The 19,532-nt window shown below is 43.1% G+C and overlaps 1 protein-coding gene and 1 non-coding gene across 3 annotated transcripts in view; one reads left to right on the forward strand and one right to left on the reverse strand.

The window, feature by feature from the left end:
* Nucleotides 1-3,300: 3,300 nt before the first annotated feature.
* LOC119473901 lies at nt 3,301-3,427 on the reverse strand. Its single transcript, XR_005203161.1, has one exon. It is a non-coding gene; the product is annotated as a small nucleolar RNA SNORA41 (small nucleolar RNA).
* Nucleotides 3,428-16,837: 13,410 nt separating this feature from the next.
* SLC30A4 (solute carrier family 30 member 4) overlaps nt 16,838-19,532 on the forward strand; it is a 31,383-nt gene continuing 28,688 nt past the window's right edge. Inside the window, exons 1-2 of one of the 2 annotated variants that reach the window (XM_017545409.2) lie at nt 16,838-17,230; nt 17,369-17,873. In XM_017545409.2, coding sequence (XP_017400898.1) covers nt 17,483-17,873 — 391 coding nt within the window. In that variant the 5' untranslated portion in view covers nt 16,838-17,230; nt 17,369-17,482. The other variant, XM_037744514.1, reaches the window with a different exon arrangement.

The raw sequence follows: 19,532 nt of genomic DNA on the forward strand, positions 1-19,532 counted from the left end.
AAAAAAAAAAAAAAAAAAAAAAAAAAAAAAAGTGACATATATGCCCTCCCCACCACCATTATGAACCAGTAAGCATAAGAAGGGAGGAAAAATGTTAGAGTAAAAAGACAATGGGCACTTGGCTGATACATACCTGATGCAAATCTTGATTCCTAATTGTGCAACTTAGAACAAATTATTTATGAAATTTTACTTATTCCATGTACAAAATGGGAACAATAATGTCTACTGTGCAAGACTGCTATAAGGATTAAATTAAACAGTGGGCCGGGTGTGATGGCTCACACCTGTAATCCCAACACTCTGGGAGGCCAAGGTGGGTGGATCACCTGAGGTTAGGAGTTCAAGACCAGCCTGGTCAACGTGGCAAAACCCTGTCTCTACTAAAAATACAAAAAAATTAGGCGGGCATGTTGGCATATGCCTGTAATCCCAGCCACTCAGGAGGCTGAAGCCCAAAAATCCCTTGGACCTGGGAGGCTGAGGTTGTAGAGAGCCTAGATTGTGCCACTGCACTCCAGAGTGAGACTTTGTCTCAAATACTACTACTAATAATAATAATAAATTAATTAAATAGTATATGTAAGGTTCTTAGCACAGTGGGCTCTAAATATCATATTTATTACATGATAATATTTATTATCATTTAGAAATTTATAAAGGGAACCTAGGAAATTATGGTTCATTTATGAAACAGGCAAGCTAAATACTTAAATAAAGTTAATTTCAGAGAAGACTGTCAAGATGATATCTTTAAAGAGAAAATTTGACAAATTTCTGTGAGGTTTTTACATTTTTAAGCAGTTAAAAAAATGGAAAACAAGATAAAGAAAAGCCTAATATTATTGACCTAGAAACCTTTTTATTTTTTATTTATTTATTTATTTTTTATGAGACGGGGTTTCACCATGTTGGCCAGGTTGATCTCCAACTCCTGACCTCGTGATACGCCCGCCTCGGCCTCCCAAAGTGCTGGGATTACAGGTGTGAGCCACCGCACCCGGCCAACCTAGAAACCTTAATAAAGCCTTGGACAGGTTTCCAAAGGACAGGCTAATAATAAAAGTTGCATGAGGAGTGGAATGTATTATGAAACAATAAGGAACTAGCTCAGAAGCAAAAATAATGGGTGGGGCCTGTTGATTCAAGCTAGGGGAGGGAACTAGAGGCCCAGTGACAGCTCCTGGGAAGGCAGCAGATATATGAAAGGCCTGGTAGTCACACCTCTAATTCTGGATTTCTTGATGTAAACTGTGCAGTTCTCAACAGAAAGATGGAGTCTTGTGCACTTCAGAGAATCTGGACAAGTGATACTTGGGTGTCAGACACCTACGGAGTACACCTCAGTAAGAGGAAGGGAGAAGGAGACTAATGTTAACCTAGCAGTGACTAGATCAGGTCATGTGCCAGGCATATTATCTCATTTAAGTCACCATAAACCAATGACACTAGTTATATTATTACCCCCATTTTACACAGAAGGACACTGAGGCTCAAAGAGATCTTATAATTCATCTAAGTTTACACTGCTAGTAAAGGGAAGGAACTGTCATAGGCTTCAATGCCCCAGGCAGCAGGCTATGGCCTGCCGGGTGCTTGTTGACCACCTACTCTGTGCCAGGCACAATGCTAGGTGCAGAAGATGCAATGGTGTGCAAAGATGTAGTCCCTCACTCTCTTGGAGCTTAGAGTCTAATTAGAGTTAGTAGCAGCCATTAGTCAAATAATGCCACTAAAGAAGATAACATTACAAAGTGAAACATGTAACAAATGGACTCATCTAGGCTTGGGGCATGATGGATGCCATGAGGGAGAGTGGCTCTAGAGAGCTGACCTGAATTAACTAAAGGAATGATGAAGAAAGGTACAGGTATTGATCGACTTACGACCTATGCAACTTACGGCCATTCGACTTTACGACCACAATCGCTTAGCTACGACTGCTCCACGTCTGGCAGCGCAAACATTGCCCAGCCGGGCGTACGACAGTGTGGACCAGCTTCCGGCAGCACTACCATCTCCGCGTGCATATAGCCTACTCAACTTAAGACCAAATCGTGTTGCGACCGGTCTGTCGGAACCAATCGTGGTCATAAGTCGAGCACTAGCTGTATTCCAAGTTGAGTGAACTGCACATGAAAAGGCCTGTGGTCAGAACCCCAGACAACACAAGCTTAGAGCAGCTACAGCTCAGAGGAAAGAGGCAAGTTCCTTGAGCTGAGGGTGGAGGCATGGAAGAGGTTGGAGACACAATCAGACTTCCATTTTGAAAGGACTAGTGTATTTTCTTTTTATTTATTTATTTATTTATTTATTTATTTTTTGGTCTAGTGTGTTTTCACAGGGGCCACTATGAAACTTGGACAGCCACAAGCAAGCACTCTGGCAGGTTCCAGGGCCCCAGCAATACCCACCCAAATGAAGGTATTTGGGTGGTATAAATACCTCGGCCTTCACAGTATATTTGAGGACTGGGTGCAGTGACTCATGCCTATAATCCCAGCACTTTTGGGAGGCTGAGGTGAGTGGATCACTTGAGGTCAGGATTTTGTGGTGAAATCCCATCTCTACTAAAAATACAAAAATTAGCTGAGCGTGGTGGTACACACCTGTAGTCCCAGCTACTTCAGAGGCTGAGGCAGAAGAATTGCTAGAACCCAGAAGTAGAGTTGCAGTGAGCCAATATCCCGCCACTGCCTTCTAGCCTGAGCAATAGGGTGAGAGTCTGTCTCAAAATAAAATAAAATAAATTTAAAAAACAGTACATTGGGAAATGAGGATTGATGAAAACAAAAGCCTAAGTCTCAGGCATCTGTGCTAGGAAAAGACATACTAACACATGTAAATGATCTGGAAGAGAGCCTATGTGGTAAAACGTCTAACAACACTTCTACACAGATAGGTCTCTCAGGGGTCAGCAAGTGCTGGGCCAAATCCCACCAGTGCCTGTTTTTGTACAGTCTGCAAACTAAGAATGGTTTTTACACTTTTAAGTGGTTGAAAAAAATGGAAAGAAAACTAATATTTTGTGACACATTAAAATAATATGAAAGTCACATCCCAGTTTCTATAAATAGTTTTATTGGAACATAGCCATGCTCATTTGTTTACTCTCTCTTTGGCTGCTGCTACAAGGGCAGAGTGACAGACTGACACCTGAAGATTGCTGCAAAGCTAAAATTATTTTTTAAAAAGAACAAGAAACAGCATTATTCAAATACTGAATTACATTTTTTCCAAGTCTTCTTAATTTGTTTTGAAATGGATCATCTCCTGCCAAACAAAACTATAGAATATATCTTGTGTGTGTCACACATATGCCTACTCTCTGTTTTGCTAAGAAAGAGGTGTTTAATATCTTTTCTTTCCCACAAAGAAATGCAACAACTGCTACCACAAGAAGAGCTGCAGACCAATAGTGGTGGAGGTAAAAGTATTTATTATCCAGGCTTTTACAGAAAAAGTTTGCCAGTCCCTGAGATAGATCATCAGAAGAGCCTCTAAATCTGACCATGTGATCTGACAATTGACAAATGAGCTCTCATGGGAGCAAGTGCAAAATAATGCACTTTAAGATAAAAATACCCAAACTGTTTACAAAAGGAAGACAGGCCTATCAGCTTTGAGGTCACAACTCAGGACTAAACACAACTGGGAGGATTAAAGGCAGCTAGAGTAGTAGTATGTGAATTTCCTCCCCTAGATTATAACCATCAGTGCACAGTAGAGGAGACTGGTTATCTTCGGATCTCCCCTGAGGTGGGCCTGGGGAAAAATTTCCAGGAAGGCTAGACTAGGATTTTGTACTTTCACTTAAAAATTACACATAGGAGGCCAGGAATCGTGGCTCACACCTGTAATCCCAGCACTTTGGGAGGCCGAAGCAGGTGGATCACAGGTCAAGAGATCAAGACCATCCTGGCCACCATGGTGAAACCCCGACTCTACTAAAAATACAAAATTTAGCTGGGGATGGTGGCAGGCACCTGTAAATCCCAGCTACTTGGGAGCCTGAGGCAGGAGAATCACTTGAACCAAGGAGGTGGAGGTTGCAGTGAGCCAAGATTGTGCCACTGCATTCCAGCCTGGTGACAGGGCAAGATGTCATCTCAAAAAAAAAAAAAATTACACATTGGAAATGGCAGAGGTGGCAAGTGACCCTAAATCACACCACTGCACTCCAGCCTGGGCAGCAGAGCAAGACCCTGCCTCCTACCAACCAACCAAACTTTTTCTCCTTTTAAAATCTTTATTCTAGCTCTAAGGTAACTTGGCTTCTCATATCACTGGTCCTGTGAAGGGGGTCATCCAGGGAAATGGCAAAGGTGTATCCCCAGGATTATAAAGATAACCACAACAGTAATCTGCTCAGTCTCTTTGGGGCATTGTTTAGCATGCATTAATTTCCCCAGCCTGACCCACAGGTACCATTTCCATACCTGCAAAGTTACAGAACTGACCTGGGACCTTGATGGTTCTAGCAGGGTTCTGGTGCCACGGGGGCCCTGCCTGGATGTAGCTGGCTTCCCTCTTGGACAACTCTGGCCTCTTCCATTTTCATGTAACAAGAGTCACATCCAGAGATCCCTGAGAAGACACACCCAGAGCAGTGTGCTGCAGGGCAGAAAGAACAAGGTGTCTTTCCCCACCCAGAAAAGACTCAGCCAATATCGAGGTCCCAGAACCTAGTCTAATGCCAGGTAAATTCATTCCAGAAAACTGCAAGTCCCATGTCCTGGGAACCCCCACTCAGTCCCAAGAAAACCAGGTTGGTCACCTGCCAGACAGGTTCCTCATTTACAATAGGCCTCTCTCTTATCCTGTTGTTCCCCAGGGCTCACCTGGGTCTGCTCCATAGTTTCTGCTGCCCCAAGCCCAGCACTAAGAATATTCAGAGCTGCTTCTTTTTGGGAAGGGGAGAGGACAGCATAGGCAGAGGGGGTCATTGAGGACAAGATTGGGATCAGAGAAGATCAGGAGACTGAGGAGAAGGGGTTCCCAAGGAGCCACAGTTGTTAAGAGAGTTGGATCTAAGACTCCAGTCTTTAATGTCTGCATGTCCTTCTGTTCATACAATGAAGATTAAACAGTTCCTGGAATCAGGAAAGTTTTTCAACATTTAGGGATAAGGAAGAACTAGTAAAAGGAAGGCTGCCTTAAATCCTATTGTAAGTGAACAGAATGTAAATTATTCAAATATAAATAACAAAGACAAGGGTAAAACTTCATTGGTCATTATAAAATAGCTGTAATAACAACAATAATTTATATCTAATTGCCATGTGGCATAGAGATTACGGGACATTGCGTCATGCACATCATACACCAAGCTCTTTGTGATAAGGGCAGCAAATTCTGCTCCACTGTGTGTGCTCTTGTAGTCAGCTTAAAATAACTAAGGGTAAAATTTGAATTAATCTTGAGTCTTTGCTTCAGGGAACACAGGCAGTTCAAGAGCAGGTGAATTTGTTACATTTAATTATGAGAGGACCAACATAAAGACACCTAAAAAAAAAATGTCATCCCTATTTATAAGGGAATTCTAGGAAAAGTTCAAAGCACTTTGCAGATTTTAATCGAATTAATGCTCACAATAACCCCTCAAAGGAGTTTATACAATGGCCTTCCTTGTTTAAAGCAACAAGTTATTAGAGGCCACAAAAGAGTCACTTTGTCTGCAGTTGCTTCTTTGTCCTGCCTTAAGTCGTAAATAAGGTTTTTTGAAATAGATATAGTATAAATATGAACTATGAGTGTATTAATAATCACTGATCTTATAAGACGCATTAATATAATCAGTTTAAAAATTCCTTAGATTAGAATATAAACATGAAAACAAAAGAAAAAAAAATCCTTAGAAATGGCCTTATACTCCAGCTTAAAGAAACAGAAGTGTTTATGTTACAGGAGAATTTAAGTTTATGGATAAACTCTCTATGATTAAAATATTTGCATATATTAGTCCATGAGTATTTCCAGGATTTCTGCTGCAAGTATGAGGTCAGGTGCTATGGATGCAAAAAGAGCTTAGGATAGGAATGAAGTAACAATGTGTGGTGGAGTTCTAAATAAGTCCTAAATAAGTCAGAATGTGTCATTAATAAACCAAGAACTGGGTTTAGAAATACTAAGAAAAAACAAACATAAGTGGAGAATTCTTTTCTTCCTTTCCTTTCTTTTTTCCTTTCTCTCTCTCACTCTCTCTCTCTTTCTCTTTCTCTCTTTCTTTCTTTCTTTTTGAGACAGAGTCTTGTTCAATTGCCCAGGCTGGAGTACAGTGGCGCAATCTCAGCTCACTACAACCTCCACCTTCCAGGTTCAAGTGATTCTCATGCTTCAGCCTTCCAAGTAGCTAGAATTACAAGTGTGCGCTACCAGGCCTGGCTAATTTTTTTTAGTAGAGATGGAGTTTTACCATGTTGGGGTTTCACCACATTAGCCAGGCTGGTCTTGAACTCCTGGCCTCAAGTGATCTGCCTGCCTCTGCCTTCCAAAGTACTGGGGTTACAGGGGTGAGCCACCACGCGAGACGGAATTCTTGATGATTAGCATTTGTCCATACCCTTGCTTTATAGTTTAGTTCAGGTGGCATGGTCTTCAATGTGTCTTTCTGGTAAAGTGATAATGGAAGATGCTTTCACATATAAAATCTCATTTGATTATCACAGTGTCCCTATGAAATAGGTAGGACAAACATTATTTTCCACTTTTTACAGACAAGAACATAAGCTGAACAATTATTAATACCTCACTGCTAGGGGTCACAGTGAACAGATTACAAAATTAGATGCTGAATCAGGTTCTCCAAGTTATCTTGTGGTGCCCCTATCTATGATGAAGCACTCTCAATGTACTGCCAAGGTCAGCCTTCCACCCTCAACGTTAAAATCCTCTAGCCCAGCTTTAACCACCTCAGACTCTGGGGCTGGTATGCTAACTCCCAAAACCCCTTCTCATCTTGGACCTCCTATTCCCTCTCATTTCAGCCACACATGCTTAGAGAAATCCATAAGAACATTTACTTTAAAACTAAGGGTCTCAGCTTGGCTGGATGAGGTGGATCATGCCTATATTCCCAGAACTTTGGGAGGCCAAGGCGGACAGATCACCCGGGGTCAGGAGTTCAAGACCAGCCCGGCCAACACAGTGAAATCCCATCTCTAGTAAGAATACAGAAATTAGCTGGGCATGATGGCACAGGCCTGTAGTCCCAGCTACTTGGAAGGCTGAGGCAGCAGATTTGCTTGAACCCAGGAGGCAGAGGTTGCAGTGAGCTGATATCGTGCCATTGTTGCACTCCAGTTGGGGTGACGAGCAAAATTTTGTCAAAAACAAAAACCCTAAGGGAAAGCAAAAACAAAGCTATGAAAACAACGAACTTGACTAAATTTAGGTTTTGGCTGGCAGGCTGGTTTGCCTTACAGTGTAGATGGGCTCCTGACATTCTCCTTTATCTCCTCCCTGTCCAAAAAAGGGCTTTCCCTGTCTTTGGGCAATTCTCTTATCTATCTTGGGTCCTTCCTCTTCTGTTTCTTCTCCCTTAGAGGAGATAGTAAATTGAAACTCCAGCCACTCTATCAGAGGCGTTTGAGGTGTTTAAACTAGAGCAATTCCATCTTGAATAGGGGCTGGGTAAAATAAGGCTGAGACATACTGGGCTTCATTCCCAGACAGTTAGGCATTCTAAGTCACAGAATGAGATAGGAGGTTGGCACAAGATACAGGTCATAAAGACCTTGCTGATAAAACAGGCTGTAGTAAAGAAGCTGGCCAAAACCCACCAAAACCAAGATGGCGACGAGAGTGACCTCTGGTCATCCGCACTGCTACCCTCCCACCAGCACCATGACAGTTTACAAATGCCATGACAACATCAGGAAATTACCCTATATGGTCTAAAAAGGGGTGGCATTGCCCAACGCAGTGGCTCATGCCTAATCCCAGCTCTTTGGGAGGCCAAGGCAGGAGGATCACATGAGGCCATGTGTTCGAGACCAGCCTTGCCAACATGGTGATATCTCATCTCTACTACAAATATGAAAATTAGCTGGCCTGGGTGACAGAATGAGACTCTGTCTAAAAAATAATAAATAAATAGGCATGAATAATCCACCCCTTGTTTAGCATATAATCAAGAAATAACCAGAAAAATGGGTGCCATTAGCTCTCAGGGGTGCTCTGCCTATGGAGTCGCCATCCTTTATTCCTTTACTTTATTAATAAACGTGCTTTCACTTTATGAACTTGCCTCAAATTCTTTCTTGTACGAGATGCAGGAACCCTCTCTTGGGGTCTGGATCGGGACTAATTTCTGGAAGAACTCATTGAAGGAATAAACTTTATACTCACTGTAGGTGTGTATCACATCACTAATTCTTGTTCTATGCATTCAACAGCTTTCACCCCCTCCTGAAGAAGATAAGAAGACACATTCTAAAACATACCATGGGAATCTCCCACCGCCACATACTCCAATAGAGATGCATTCTCAGGATGGGGAATATGCAGAATTTGAACCTCAGCTAAGTAGCACCTTCTCCCATATTTCAATTTTTAAAAACTTTTCCACTTTCTTTTTGCTCGTTTTCAGTGGGGATTTCACAGGATGATACTGAGGTCTCAAGGTCCTGGCAAATCATTGATATATGAAACAGGGATCTCTCCTGACATGCTTCAGAGTCTAGCTGCTTTTCTGTAGCTTGTTGCATTTTTGGGCACAAAGAAACTGAGCAGATAGTGTGGGGTAATGGTTAAGAGATTGAGCTCAGAAACAAAGCTGATCCGAATTGAGTTCTTGCTCTGTTTGCTAGCCGCATGACCCTGACCAAGATACTTAACCTCCCTGAGACTCTATGTCTTCATCTACATAAAAAATAATAGCTTTGGGCACATGTCCTCGGGACCTCCTGAGGCTGTGTCAAATGTTGAAAAAAAGAAAGAAAGAAAAATAACAATAATAATAGCTGGCATTGATTAAGCACTTACTGTGTGCTAGGAATTATGTGTCCTAAGTTTTACATGCTTTACCTGTATTATCTTATTTAATCCTTTCTACAACCCTTGCGAAGTGGGTACTATTATTATATCCACTGTGTATGTAAGAATATCGAAACACAAAGAGATTAAATAGTTTGCCAGAGACCATACAACTACAAATGGTGAAGCCAGGACTCAAACACAATCAGTCTGACTCTAAGACCCATGCTTTCAATCATTGCCTTCATCACAGTGATGTGGTAATGATTAAATGAGCTAATGTAAGTCAGGTGCCCTCATAGTGCCTGACACACAAGCCTTAAGTATTCTAGCTATGATATTATTTTCTTTTTTTTAAATAAGACAGAATCTTGCTCTGTTGCCCGGGCTGGAGTACAACTGTGTAGTCTCAGCTCACTGCAACCTCCACCTCCCGGGTTCAAGAGATTCTCCTGCCTCAGTCTCCTGAGTACTGGGATTACAGGCACCTGCCACCACACCCATCTAATTTTTGTATTTTTAGTAGAGATGGGGGTTTCACTATGTTAGCTAGGCTGGTCTCAAACTCCTGACCTCAGGTGATCCACCCACCTCAGCCTCCCAAAGTGCTGGGATTACAGGCATGAGCCACCACACCTGGCCATTTTTTTCAAGAGATATCTGGACCAGAAAACAGATTTTGACATATGAAAGTTTGTGTCCATCCCTGTCAACTGCTCCAAGGTATGTGTCTTGCAATTCAGTTGACAGGCTTCTGCTATCGCCTCAATCTGCGTATTATGAGTTACCTGGTTGAGAGACTGACTAAACAGTTGGCAACCTTTTCCATCTGCCATGCAAAAAAATTATTCATGCTGGGCTTGGTGGCTCACACCTGTAATCCCAGCAATTTGGGAGGCTGAGACGGGAGGATCACTTCAGCTCAGAAGTTTAAGACCAGCCTAGGCAACATAGTGAGACCCCCCTCACCCCGTCTCAGAAAAACTTATGAAGTCTCTTATAAAAGAATGGCATATGGAGCAATAGCTAGCAAACAGAATTGCAGGCAGTACAGAGACTGTAAGTGGGCACTGTTTCAAAAGTTCATTTGTCTATTGTTATAAACTCTGAGTGTGGAGAAGTAAAGTTGCAAATTGTAGTTACATTCCAAGCCTATTTGCAGAAGTCTATGTATTTAGCCCATTCTGAAGCTCAATGATAGAAATCACGCCACTAGTCTGAGGGCAGGCCAAGGAACAAGAACCCATGTGATAAAGAAATAAGAAAAGTGTCTTTCCTCATATAGAGGAAAATTGATATGTAGCATATTAGTTATCTATTGCTGTGTAATGAAGTATCGCAAAACTCAGCATCTCAAAACAAACATTTATTATCTCAGGGAGTCTCTGTGAGTCATCTGAGAATGGTTTAGCTGGGTGGTTATGGCTCCTGATCTCTCCAGGGTTTAGTCAGCATTGCCCAATCTGTAGTTATCTGAAGGCTTAGCTGGGACCAAATGGTTCCCAAAATGGTTCACTCAAATGGCTGTTGGCCTCAGTTCCTCATCACATAGGCCTTTTTCCACGGGGCCACTTGAGCTCCTCATGACGCAGTAGCTGGTTCCTCCTAGTGCAAGGGATCCAAGTGTGAGGATAAGGAGGCAGATGCAATACCTTTTATGATCTAGTCTTGTAAGTTACACACAGTCACTTCTGCCATATTCATTATAGGCCACATGCAACTCATTTAGTGCAGTCCACACTCCATAGGAATGAAATTAAGCTCCACCTCTTGATGGGTAGAGTATCACAGAATTTGTGGATATACTTTAAAATCACCAGATAGAGGTTTTGTTGTCCTCCCATCACTTTCTCCAGGTACTCAGTGAGAAAAATAATAAAAACAGACTGGGATGCAGAACTGCAGCCCTATTCAACAAAGCTTGCTGTAACCACCCAAAACAATCCATGCTCTTGCCTTAATTTTTCTCAAAAACATCTATCCACTTTCCCTAAATGGAATCTTATTTGAAGGATTTATACTAAAGAGAAAATGATCACACACCTAAAATATTTTTCTTATTCATGTGCATCTCTCATTAGAATTTCAGACAGTATAACAAAGTGATATTCAAAACACCTACAAAAAAAAACTTACTCCCAAACCCAGTGAATTAAAATGTTTGGGTTTAGGAAAGCATCCCCCAGTAAGATCTCTCCTTTCAGCTGATTATTACCATGTCCTGGTTATCTGGGAAATATTTTTCCCTTCCTGGTCTAGGGAACATGGAATCTCCGATCTAGGCTTCCTATATCGATTCTCATGGCTGCTCTCTGTAGAAATATGGTGGGCATTTAAATCTAAGGAGTCACATTTAAAGATTTCTTGCATCTGAGGCATACAAGATTCTAAAGTGCCATTTCAATCTTCAGAGGAAAATGATGTTTTCTCATGTGACTTTTTATATTTTTTGTAACTTGAAATTTGGTAATATGTGTGGACTATTATAAAAATACAACATTCATAAACACTGGATAAATAGGAGTTTGCACTACAATTCAACTCCAGGTAGAAGCTAGGGGCTCCTGACAATGTTGTTATTGTAACCTAATTTGACTCAATCCAATTTGAGAATATGATAAAAGCTAAAAGACTTATTCCAGAAAATATACATGTGCACAAAATCTTGCACAAAAGTTTAAGACCTCCCAGATGCCCTAAAACCCACTCAGGAAATCTGGATTAAGAATCTCTAAAACAGCCGGGTGTGGTTATGCGTGTAATCCCAGGATTCTGGAAGGCAGAGGTGGGCGGATCACTTGAGGCCAACAGTTCGATATTAGACTGGCCAACAAAGCGAAACCTCATCTCTACTAAAAATAGAAAAATCAGGCCCAGCACAGTGGCTCAAGCCGGTAATCCCAGTACTTTGGGAGGCCAACGTGGATGGATTACCCAAGGTTAGGAGTTCAAGACCAACCTGGCCAACATGATGAAACCCCATCTCTACTAAAAATACAAAAAATTAGCTAGGGGTGGTGGTGGATGCCTATAATCCCAGCTACCTGGGAGGCTGAGGCAGGAGAATTGCTTGAACCCAGGAGGTGGAGGTTGCAGTGAGCTGGGATTCTGCCACTGCACTCCAGGCTGGGCAATAAGAGCAAAATTCGGTCTCAAAAAAATAATAATAAATAAATAATAAAAATAGAAAAACTAGCCAGGCATGGCAGTGCTTGCCTATAATCCCAGTTACTTGGGTGGCTAAGTCATGAGAATCATTTGAACCCGGTAGGCAGGGCTTGCAGTGAGCTGAGATCACACCACTGCACTCCAGCCTGGGTGACAGAGCAAGACCTTGTCTCAAAAACAAACAAACAAACAAAACTCTAAGACTTTGCTGGGGGTGCATACTGCCATTCCATTGTGACATTATAATTTAGGTTTAAATCAGAAGCTACTACTCAGAATTTAAATATTGGCCAGGCATCGTGGCTCACACCTATAATCTCAGCACTTTGGGAGATTGAAGCAGGAGGATCTCTTGGGTCCAGGAGTTCAAGATCAGCCCGGGGAACATGGCAAAACCTCACCTCTACAAGGAAAAAAATACAAAACTTAGCCAGGCACGGTGGCAAGCACCTGTGGTCCCAGCTATTCAGGAGGCTGAGGTAGGAGGACAGATTGAGTCCAGGGGGTCAAGGCCGCAGTGAGCCGAGATCACACCACTGCACTCCACCTTGGCAACAGAACCAGATCCTGTCTCAAAAAAAAAAAAAAAAAAAAAAAAAAAGAACTGCACACACAATTATTTTTTCTTCTCTTTTGTGGTTTTGTTTTGTTTTGTTTTTAAAGATGGGGTCTCACTCTATTACCCAGGCTGCAGCCCAGTGGCATGAACATAGATCACTGCAACCTCTAATTCCCTGGAAGCTCTTGAAAATCTTTTCTGGAGAGACAAGCTCTCACTATGTTACCCATGGTGGTCTTGAACTTCCGACCTCAAGAGATCCTCTCTCCTTGGCTTCCCAAAGTGTTGAAATTAGAGGTGTGAGCTACCGCATCTGGCTGTTTTTGGTTTTTTTTTTTTACACAGACCCAAAAGCCAAATGGACACCTCTATAGGCATACCTTGTTTTACTATGCTTTGCTTTCTCGCACTTCTCAGATATTGCACATTTTGTAAATTGAAGATTTATGGCAACAAGCAAGTCTATCGCTGTCATTTTTCCAATAACCTGTGAGCTCTTTTCATGTCTCTGTATCACATTTTGGTAATTATCTTAATAGTTCAAACCTTTTCATTATTATTATATCTGATATGGTGATCTGTCATCAGCGATCTTTGACATTACTATTGTAATTATTTGGGGGCATCATGAAACTTCTCCATATAAGATGACAAACTTAACCAATAAATGTTGCATGTGTTCTGACTGCTCCATTGACCAGCCATTCCCCTTCATTCTCCCTTTCCTTGGGCCTCCCTATTCCCTGAGACACAATATTGAAATTAGGCCAATTAATAACCCTACGATCACCTCTAAATCTTTCAAATAAAAGGAAGACTTGTATATCTCTCACTTTAAATCAAAAGCTAGGAATCATTAACCGTAGTGAGAAAGACATATGGAAAGCTGAGATAGGCTGAAAGCTATGCCTTCTCTTTTTTCTTCTTGCCTCGGTGTCCTAGTAGCTGGGATTATAGGCACTTGCCACCTCATCCGGCTAATTTTTGCATTTTTAGTAGAGACAGGGTTGCACCATGTTGGCCAGACTGGTCTCAAACTCCTGACCTCAGGTGATCCACCTGCCTTGGCCTCCCAAAGTGCTGGGATTACAGGCATGAGCCACTGCACCCAGTGCTATGCCTTTTTAGCCAGGTTGTGAATGCAAACAAAAAGTTGTTTTTGTTTGTTTGGATTTTGTTTGTTTGTTTTAAACCATTATGGTTTGACTGTGGAAAATGGAAAAGTTCTTGAAGGAAATTAGAAATGCCCAGACCAGCCTAGGCAACATAGTGAGACCCTGTCTCTATTTAAAAAATAAAATTTTTTTTTTAACAAAAAAAAGAAAAGTTTGAAGCTAGCAGAAGTTGGTTCTTGAGGTTTAAGAAAAGAAGCGATCTCCATAACATAAAAATGCAAGGTGAAACAGCAAATGCTGATGGAGAAACTGCAAGTTGTCCACTAGGTCTAGGTAAGATAATTAATAGTAACTACACTAAACAGCAGATTTTCTTTCTTTTTTTTTTTTTTTTTTGAGATGGAGTTTCGCTCTTGTTACCCAGGCTGGACTGCAATGGCGCGATCTCGGCTCACCGCAACCTCCGCCTCCTGGGTTCAGGCAATTCTCCTGCCTCAGCCTCCTGAGTAGCTGGGATTACAGGCACGCACCACCATGCCCAGCTAATTTTTTGTATTTTTAGTAGAGACGGGGTTTCACCATGTTGACCAGGATGGTCTCGATCTCTTGACCTCGTGATCCACCCGCCTCGGCCTCCCAAAGTGCTGGGATTACAGGCTTGAGCCACTGCGCCCGGCCTAAACAGCAGATTTTCAATACAGTTGGGAAACAGCCTTCTATTGGAAGAAGATGCCACCTAGGCTTTCATAGTTAGGGAGAAGTTGATCCCTGGCTTCAAAGCTTCAAAGGACAATCTCACTCTCTTGTTAGAGGCTAAATGCAGCCAGTAGCTTTACATTAAAGCCAATCCTCATTTACCATTTTGAAATTTCTAGGGCCCTTAAGAATTATGCTAAATCTACACTGCCTGTGCTCTATAAATGGAACAAAACCTGGGTGACAGCATATATGTTTACTACAGCATAGTTTACTGAATATTTAAGCCTACTGAGACCTACTATCCAGAAAAAAAGATTCTTTTCAAGATATTACTGCTCATTGACAATGTCCCTGGTCAACCAAGAGCTCTCCTGGTACATCTTCAGATGTACCAGGAAATTAATGTTGTTTTCATGCTTGCTAACATAACATCCATTTTGCTGCCCATGGAATAAGAAATCATTTTGACTTTCAAGTCTTATTATTTAAGAAATACATTTCAGCCAGATGCAGTGGCTCACGCCTGTAATCCCAGCACTTTGGGAGGCCAAGGCAGGTGGATCACCTGAAGTCAGGAGCTCAAGACCAGCCTGGCCAACATGGTGAAACCCCATCTCTACTAAAATGCACAAAATTAGCTGGGTGTGGTGGTGGGTGCCTGTAATCCCAGCTACTTGGGAGGCTGAGGCAGGGGAATCACTTGAACCCAGTAGGCAGAGGTTGCAGTGAGCCGAGGTCACGCCACAGTACTCCAACCTGGGCAACCAGAGGAAAACTCCATCTCAAAAAATAAAAATAAAAATAAAAATAAAAACAAAAGAAGAAATGCATGTTATAAGGTGATAGCTGCCATTGATTCCTCTGATGGACCCAGGCAAAGTAAATTGAAAAAGTTCTGGAAAGGATTCATTATTCCAGATGCCATTAAGAACATTCATGATTCATGGGGAGTCAAAATATCAACATTAACAAGATTTTGGAAGAAGTGGATTCTAACCCTAATAGATGACTTTGAGGGATTCAAGACTTCAATGGAGGAAGTAACTGCAGATGTGGTGCAAATATCAAGAGAACTAGAAGTGGAGCTTGAAGATGTGACTGAATTGCTTCAATCTCATAAAATTTGAACAGATGAGGAGTTGCTTCTCATAGATGACCAAAGAAAGTGGTTTCTTGAGATACAATCTACTCAATCTACTCTTTGTGAAGATGCTGTGAACACTGTTGAAATGACAACAAAGGATTTAGAATATTCCATAAACTTAGTTGATAAAGCAGGGGCAGAGTTTGAGAAATCTGGATTGACTCCAATTTTGAAAGGTCCACTGTGGGTAAAATATTATCTACCAGCATCACATGCTGTCAAGAACTCTTTCATGAAAACAAAAGTCAATAAATGTAGCAAATGCCATTGTTGTCTTATTTTAAGGAATTGCGACAGCCACCCCAACCTTCAGCAGCCACCGTCCAGATCAGTCAGCAGCCATCAACATGGAGCAAAGACCCTCCACCAGCAAAGAATATGACTTGTTAAAGGCCTAGATGATTGTTAGCATGTTTTAGCAGTCATGTATTTTATTTACTTGTTTATTTTAGAGATAGGGTCTCACTCTGTCTTCAGGCTGGGGTGCAGAGGCACAATCATAGCTCACTGTCATCTCGACCTTCTGGGCTCAAGCGACCCTCCGGCCTCAGAGCAATAACAAATGTACATATACTTCTTCCTCCCTCTCCCAATATTATCAATTAAGGTACGCACACTGTTTTAGACATAACGCCATTACACACTTACTAGACTACATTATAAACGATTGTATTTGCACTGGGACATGAAATATTTGTGAGACCCCACTTTATTGCCACATTGCGGTGTTCTGGAACCAAATTCGCAATTATCTCAGAGGTATGCCTGTAGCAGATTTTCTGTGCTTGGGTTTAGTCCACATCGTAAATACCTTGGAGGCAAAAGGAACACGGCCGAGAGCACAGAGAACAATACATATTTGCTGAAAGTACAACTGCTGACGACCACAGCCTTGCCTTCTCCAGTTGACTGGGCAACAAATGTTGCCAATTTGCCAGAGGCAAGCAATTCGAGGAGAGAAAAGCTGCCTTTCCAGTTGGCAAGAAAAGTACTGGGTTTGTCTTCTACGGATCACCAGCAACCCAGATCCGGACCCGAGATTTGAGACCCACTTTTGGTGAACGGAACTCCTAGCAGCAACGCCCAGCCCCCGGCGTGACCCTCCGACCGCACTTGCCTCCCAGCTTGAAGAGGTGGAAGGGGCCGCCCCGAGTCCCCGCAGTTTGCCAGTGAGTGCCCCCTAAGCGGAAGCGGCGCAGGAGCCCCTAAGCCAGCTTCGGGGCGAGGGGCGGGGCAGGGCGGGCCGTACGCCCCCGCCGCTCGCTGGCGCCCCAACCCTGCGCGCCGGGCCTGCGTGTCCTCGCGCCGACCCCTCCCTCGCGCGCCTTGGCGGGCGCACGCGCGTGGCCTAGCGCAGGGCGGGGAGAGGCGGTGGCTCTGGGCGTCCCGCCCCGAACCTGTCAGACCCGGGGAGCCGGCCTCCAGCTGCGGGCGCGGCGGGCGCGGCGGGCGCGACAGGGGCGAGCACGACCCTGCTCTCCAGCGGCCCCGGGTGGAGAAGCGCGAGCCGGCCTCGCCTAGCCGGCCGGGGGCTGGGAGATGAGTTGCGGCCTCGCGGCAGCGCCCCAGGTATTAAATAGATGCGCCGCCCCCTCGCGGAGCCCCGGCGAAGCCTCGGGGCCGACCTTGCGACCCGCAGCCCGCGGCTTCGGAACTTGAGGACAGGGTTGGGCGCCTTTAATTTATAACATGTTTCATTTTCCACAGGATGGGGAGGGACGCGCGGCACTGCCCTCGAGAACTGGCACTCCGGTGAAGTAGGCGCCGCCGGCCGTCAGCCTCCCGCCAGCCGTTCCGTGCCTCGGCCGCTCAGCCTCTGCCATGGCCGGCTCCGGCGCGTGGAAGCGCCTCAAATCTCTGCTGAGGAAGGATGACGCGCCGCTGTTTTTAAATGACACCAGCGCCTTTGACTTCTCGGATGAGGGGGGAGACGAGGGGCTTTCTCGGTTCAACAAACTTCGAGTTGTGGTGGCCGATGATGGTTCCGAAGCCCCGGAAAGGCCTGTTAACGGGGCGCACCGGACCCTCCAGGCCGACGATGATTCCTTACTGGACCAGGACCTACCTTTGACCAACAGTCAGCTGAGTTTGAAGGTGGACTCCTGTGACAACTGCAGCAAACAGAGAGAGATACTGAAGCAGAGAAAGGTGAAAACCAGGTTGACCATTGCTGCCGTTCTTTACTTGCTTTTCATGATTGGAGAACTTGTAGGTGAGTTGTGTTGCCAACTCACTTTCCCTTTACCTTTCCTCGAGAGTCTTTGTCAAGCTGTAGTTACACAGGCTTTGAGGTTTAAACCATCTTTTCAGGAAGTTTGTATTTATGAAGACACTGATCTCATGTGAAAAGGCCACACGGTTCCAAAGTGCAGCTCAATCTAAGTACAACATAAACACCCCGAGATAACTTTTTCTTTTTTTTTTTATTACTACTCCCGAGATAACTTTGACTTTGTCTTCTCATTCTTCAAACACTGTCATCTACCGTAAAGTTAAGGACCTTATCTTCATCATATGTCATGTAACTTCCTCTTTTTACAAAATTCTGATAAAATACCAGGTTAATTTTTGCAGCGTTTAAAATAGTAAATGATCGTAAATTACTTAGGATCATATAATTTTACAGTATGAAGGGACCTTACTGAACACCTGCTCTCCATCTCCTTTTTTTTTTTTTCCTTTTACATGTAAGGATTTCCAGGGCACAAACAGGTGAAATAAGTTGTGAGGGCCACTTAGGGAGTTAATGGAAGAGCCACATCTACAGTCCCAGCATTTTTTCCTCTACATTTGACCAAAGTGGTTTCTTTTATACTATTTCCTTTTGTGTTTATAGCCAAGAGTTTTGCAAAATTAATTACCAACTAACATGAAATTTTTTCATTGTAAGGAGGGCCTGAAATGAACCAGGGGACTCCACCAAAGTTCTATAAGCCTGGTTTTCTTTTTCATTTTTTAATTATATAAACAATCCGTTTTCAATATAAGATACATTCTTAGAGGTTATTTTCAGTCACATCAGTGTAACTATTAACTTCTCAGTGACAGTTTACAAAGTGACATTAAAAGGAGATGATTCTGCCATGTTATCTCTTAATGATGAACCATGACAAAAACAGATGGCAGTCCAGATTTAAGATGCTTGACTAGACGGTGCTATGTAGGAAAAATTATATACATTTCCTACCTCATTTCATAACATTTCTCCCCAGGTTCACTTCAGCCATGCTGGCCTTTTTCCTCCTACAACTCACAAAGCTCTTTTTGCCCCAAGGCATTCAAAGTGGCTGGTCCCGCTATCTCAGTGGCTTTCAGACGTTTTTTGACTTCACTATAGTAAGAAATACACTTCACATTGTGACTCATGTAGGCATGCATGTATACATATGTATGTGAATACACACAGGTCACGTGTGTAAATATACATAAAACTGAAACAAAATTTTTCCTTCCTGTGATGTATCCTAATAGTTTTTCAATTGTGGTTCCAGCTTACTAAATGAATTTCATGGTTTACTGCAGTAGGTCAGGGCCTGTAGTTTGAAAAACACTGCTTTACATAGACTATCTTTCCCAAATCTTTTCTTGGCCAATTTTTTGTCATTCGGTGTCTTGTTTAAAAAGACACCCTGTCAGGGCGCGGTGGCTCACACCTGCAATCCCAGCACTTTGGGAGGCTGACGTGGGTGGATCACCTGAGGTCAGTAGTTCGAGACCAGCCTGGCCAACATGGTGAAACCTCATCTCTACTAAAAAAATAAAAAATAAAAAAAATTAGCTGGGGGTGGTGTCAGGTGCCTGTAATCCCAGCTACCCAGGAGGCTGAGGCAGGAGAATCCCTTGAACCGGGAGGTGGAGGTTGCAGTGAGCC

This window comes from Cebus imitator, unplaced genomic scaffold (genome assembly GCF_001604975.1).
Source record: "Cebus imitator isolate Cc_AM_T3 unplaced genomic scaffold, Cebus_imitator-1.0 Scaffold9, whole genome shotgun sequence".
Lineage (NCBI taxonomy): Eukaryota > Metazoa > Chordata > Mammalia > Primates > Cebidae > Cebus > Cebus imitator.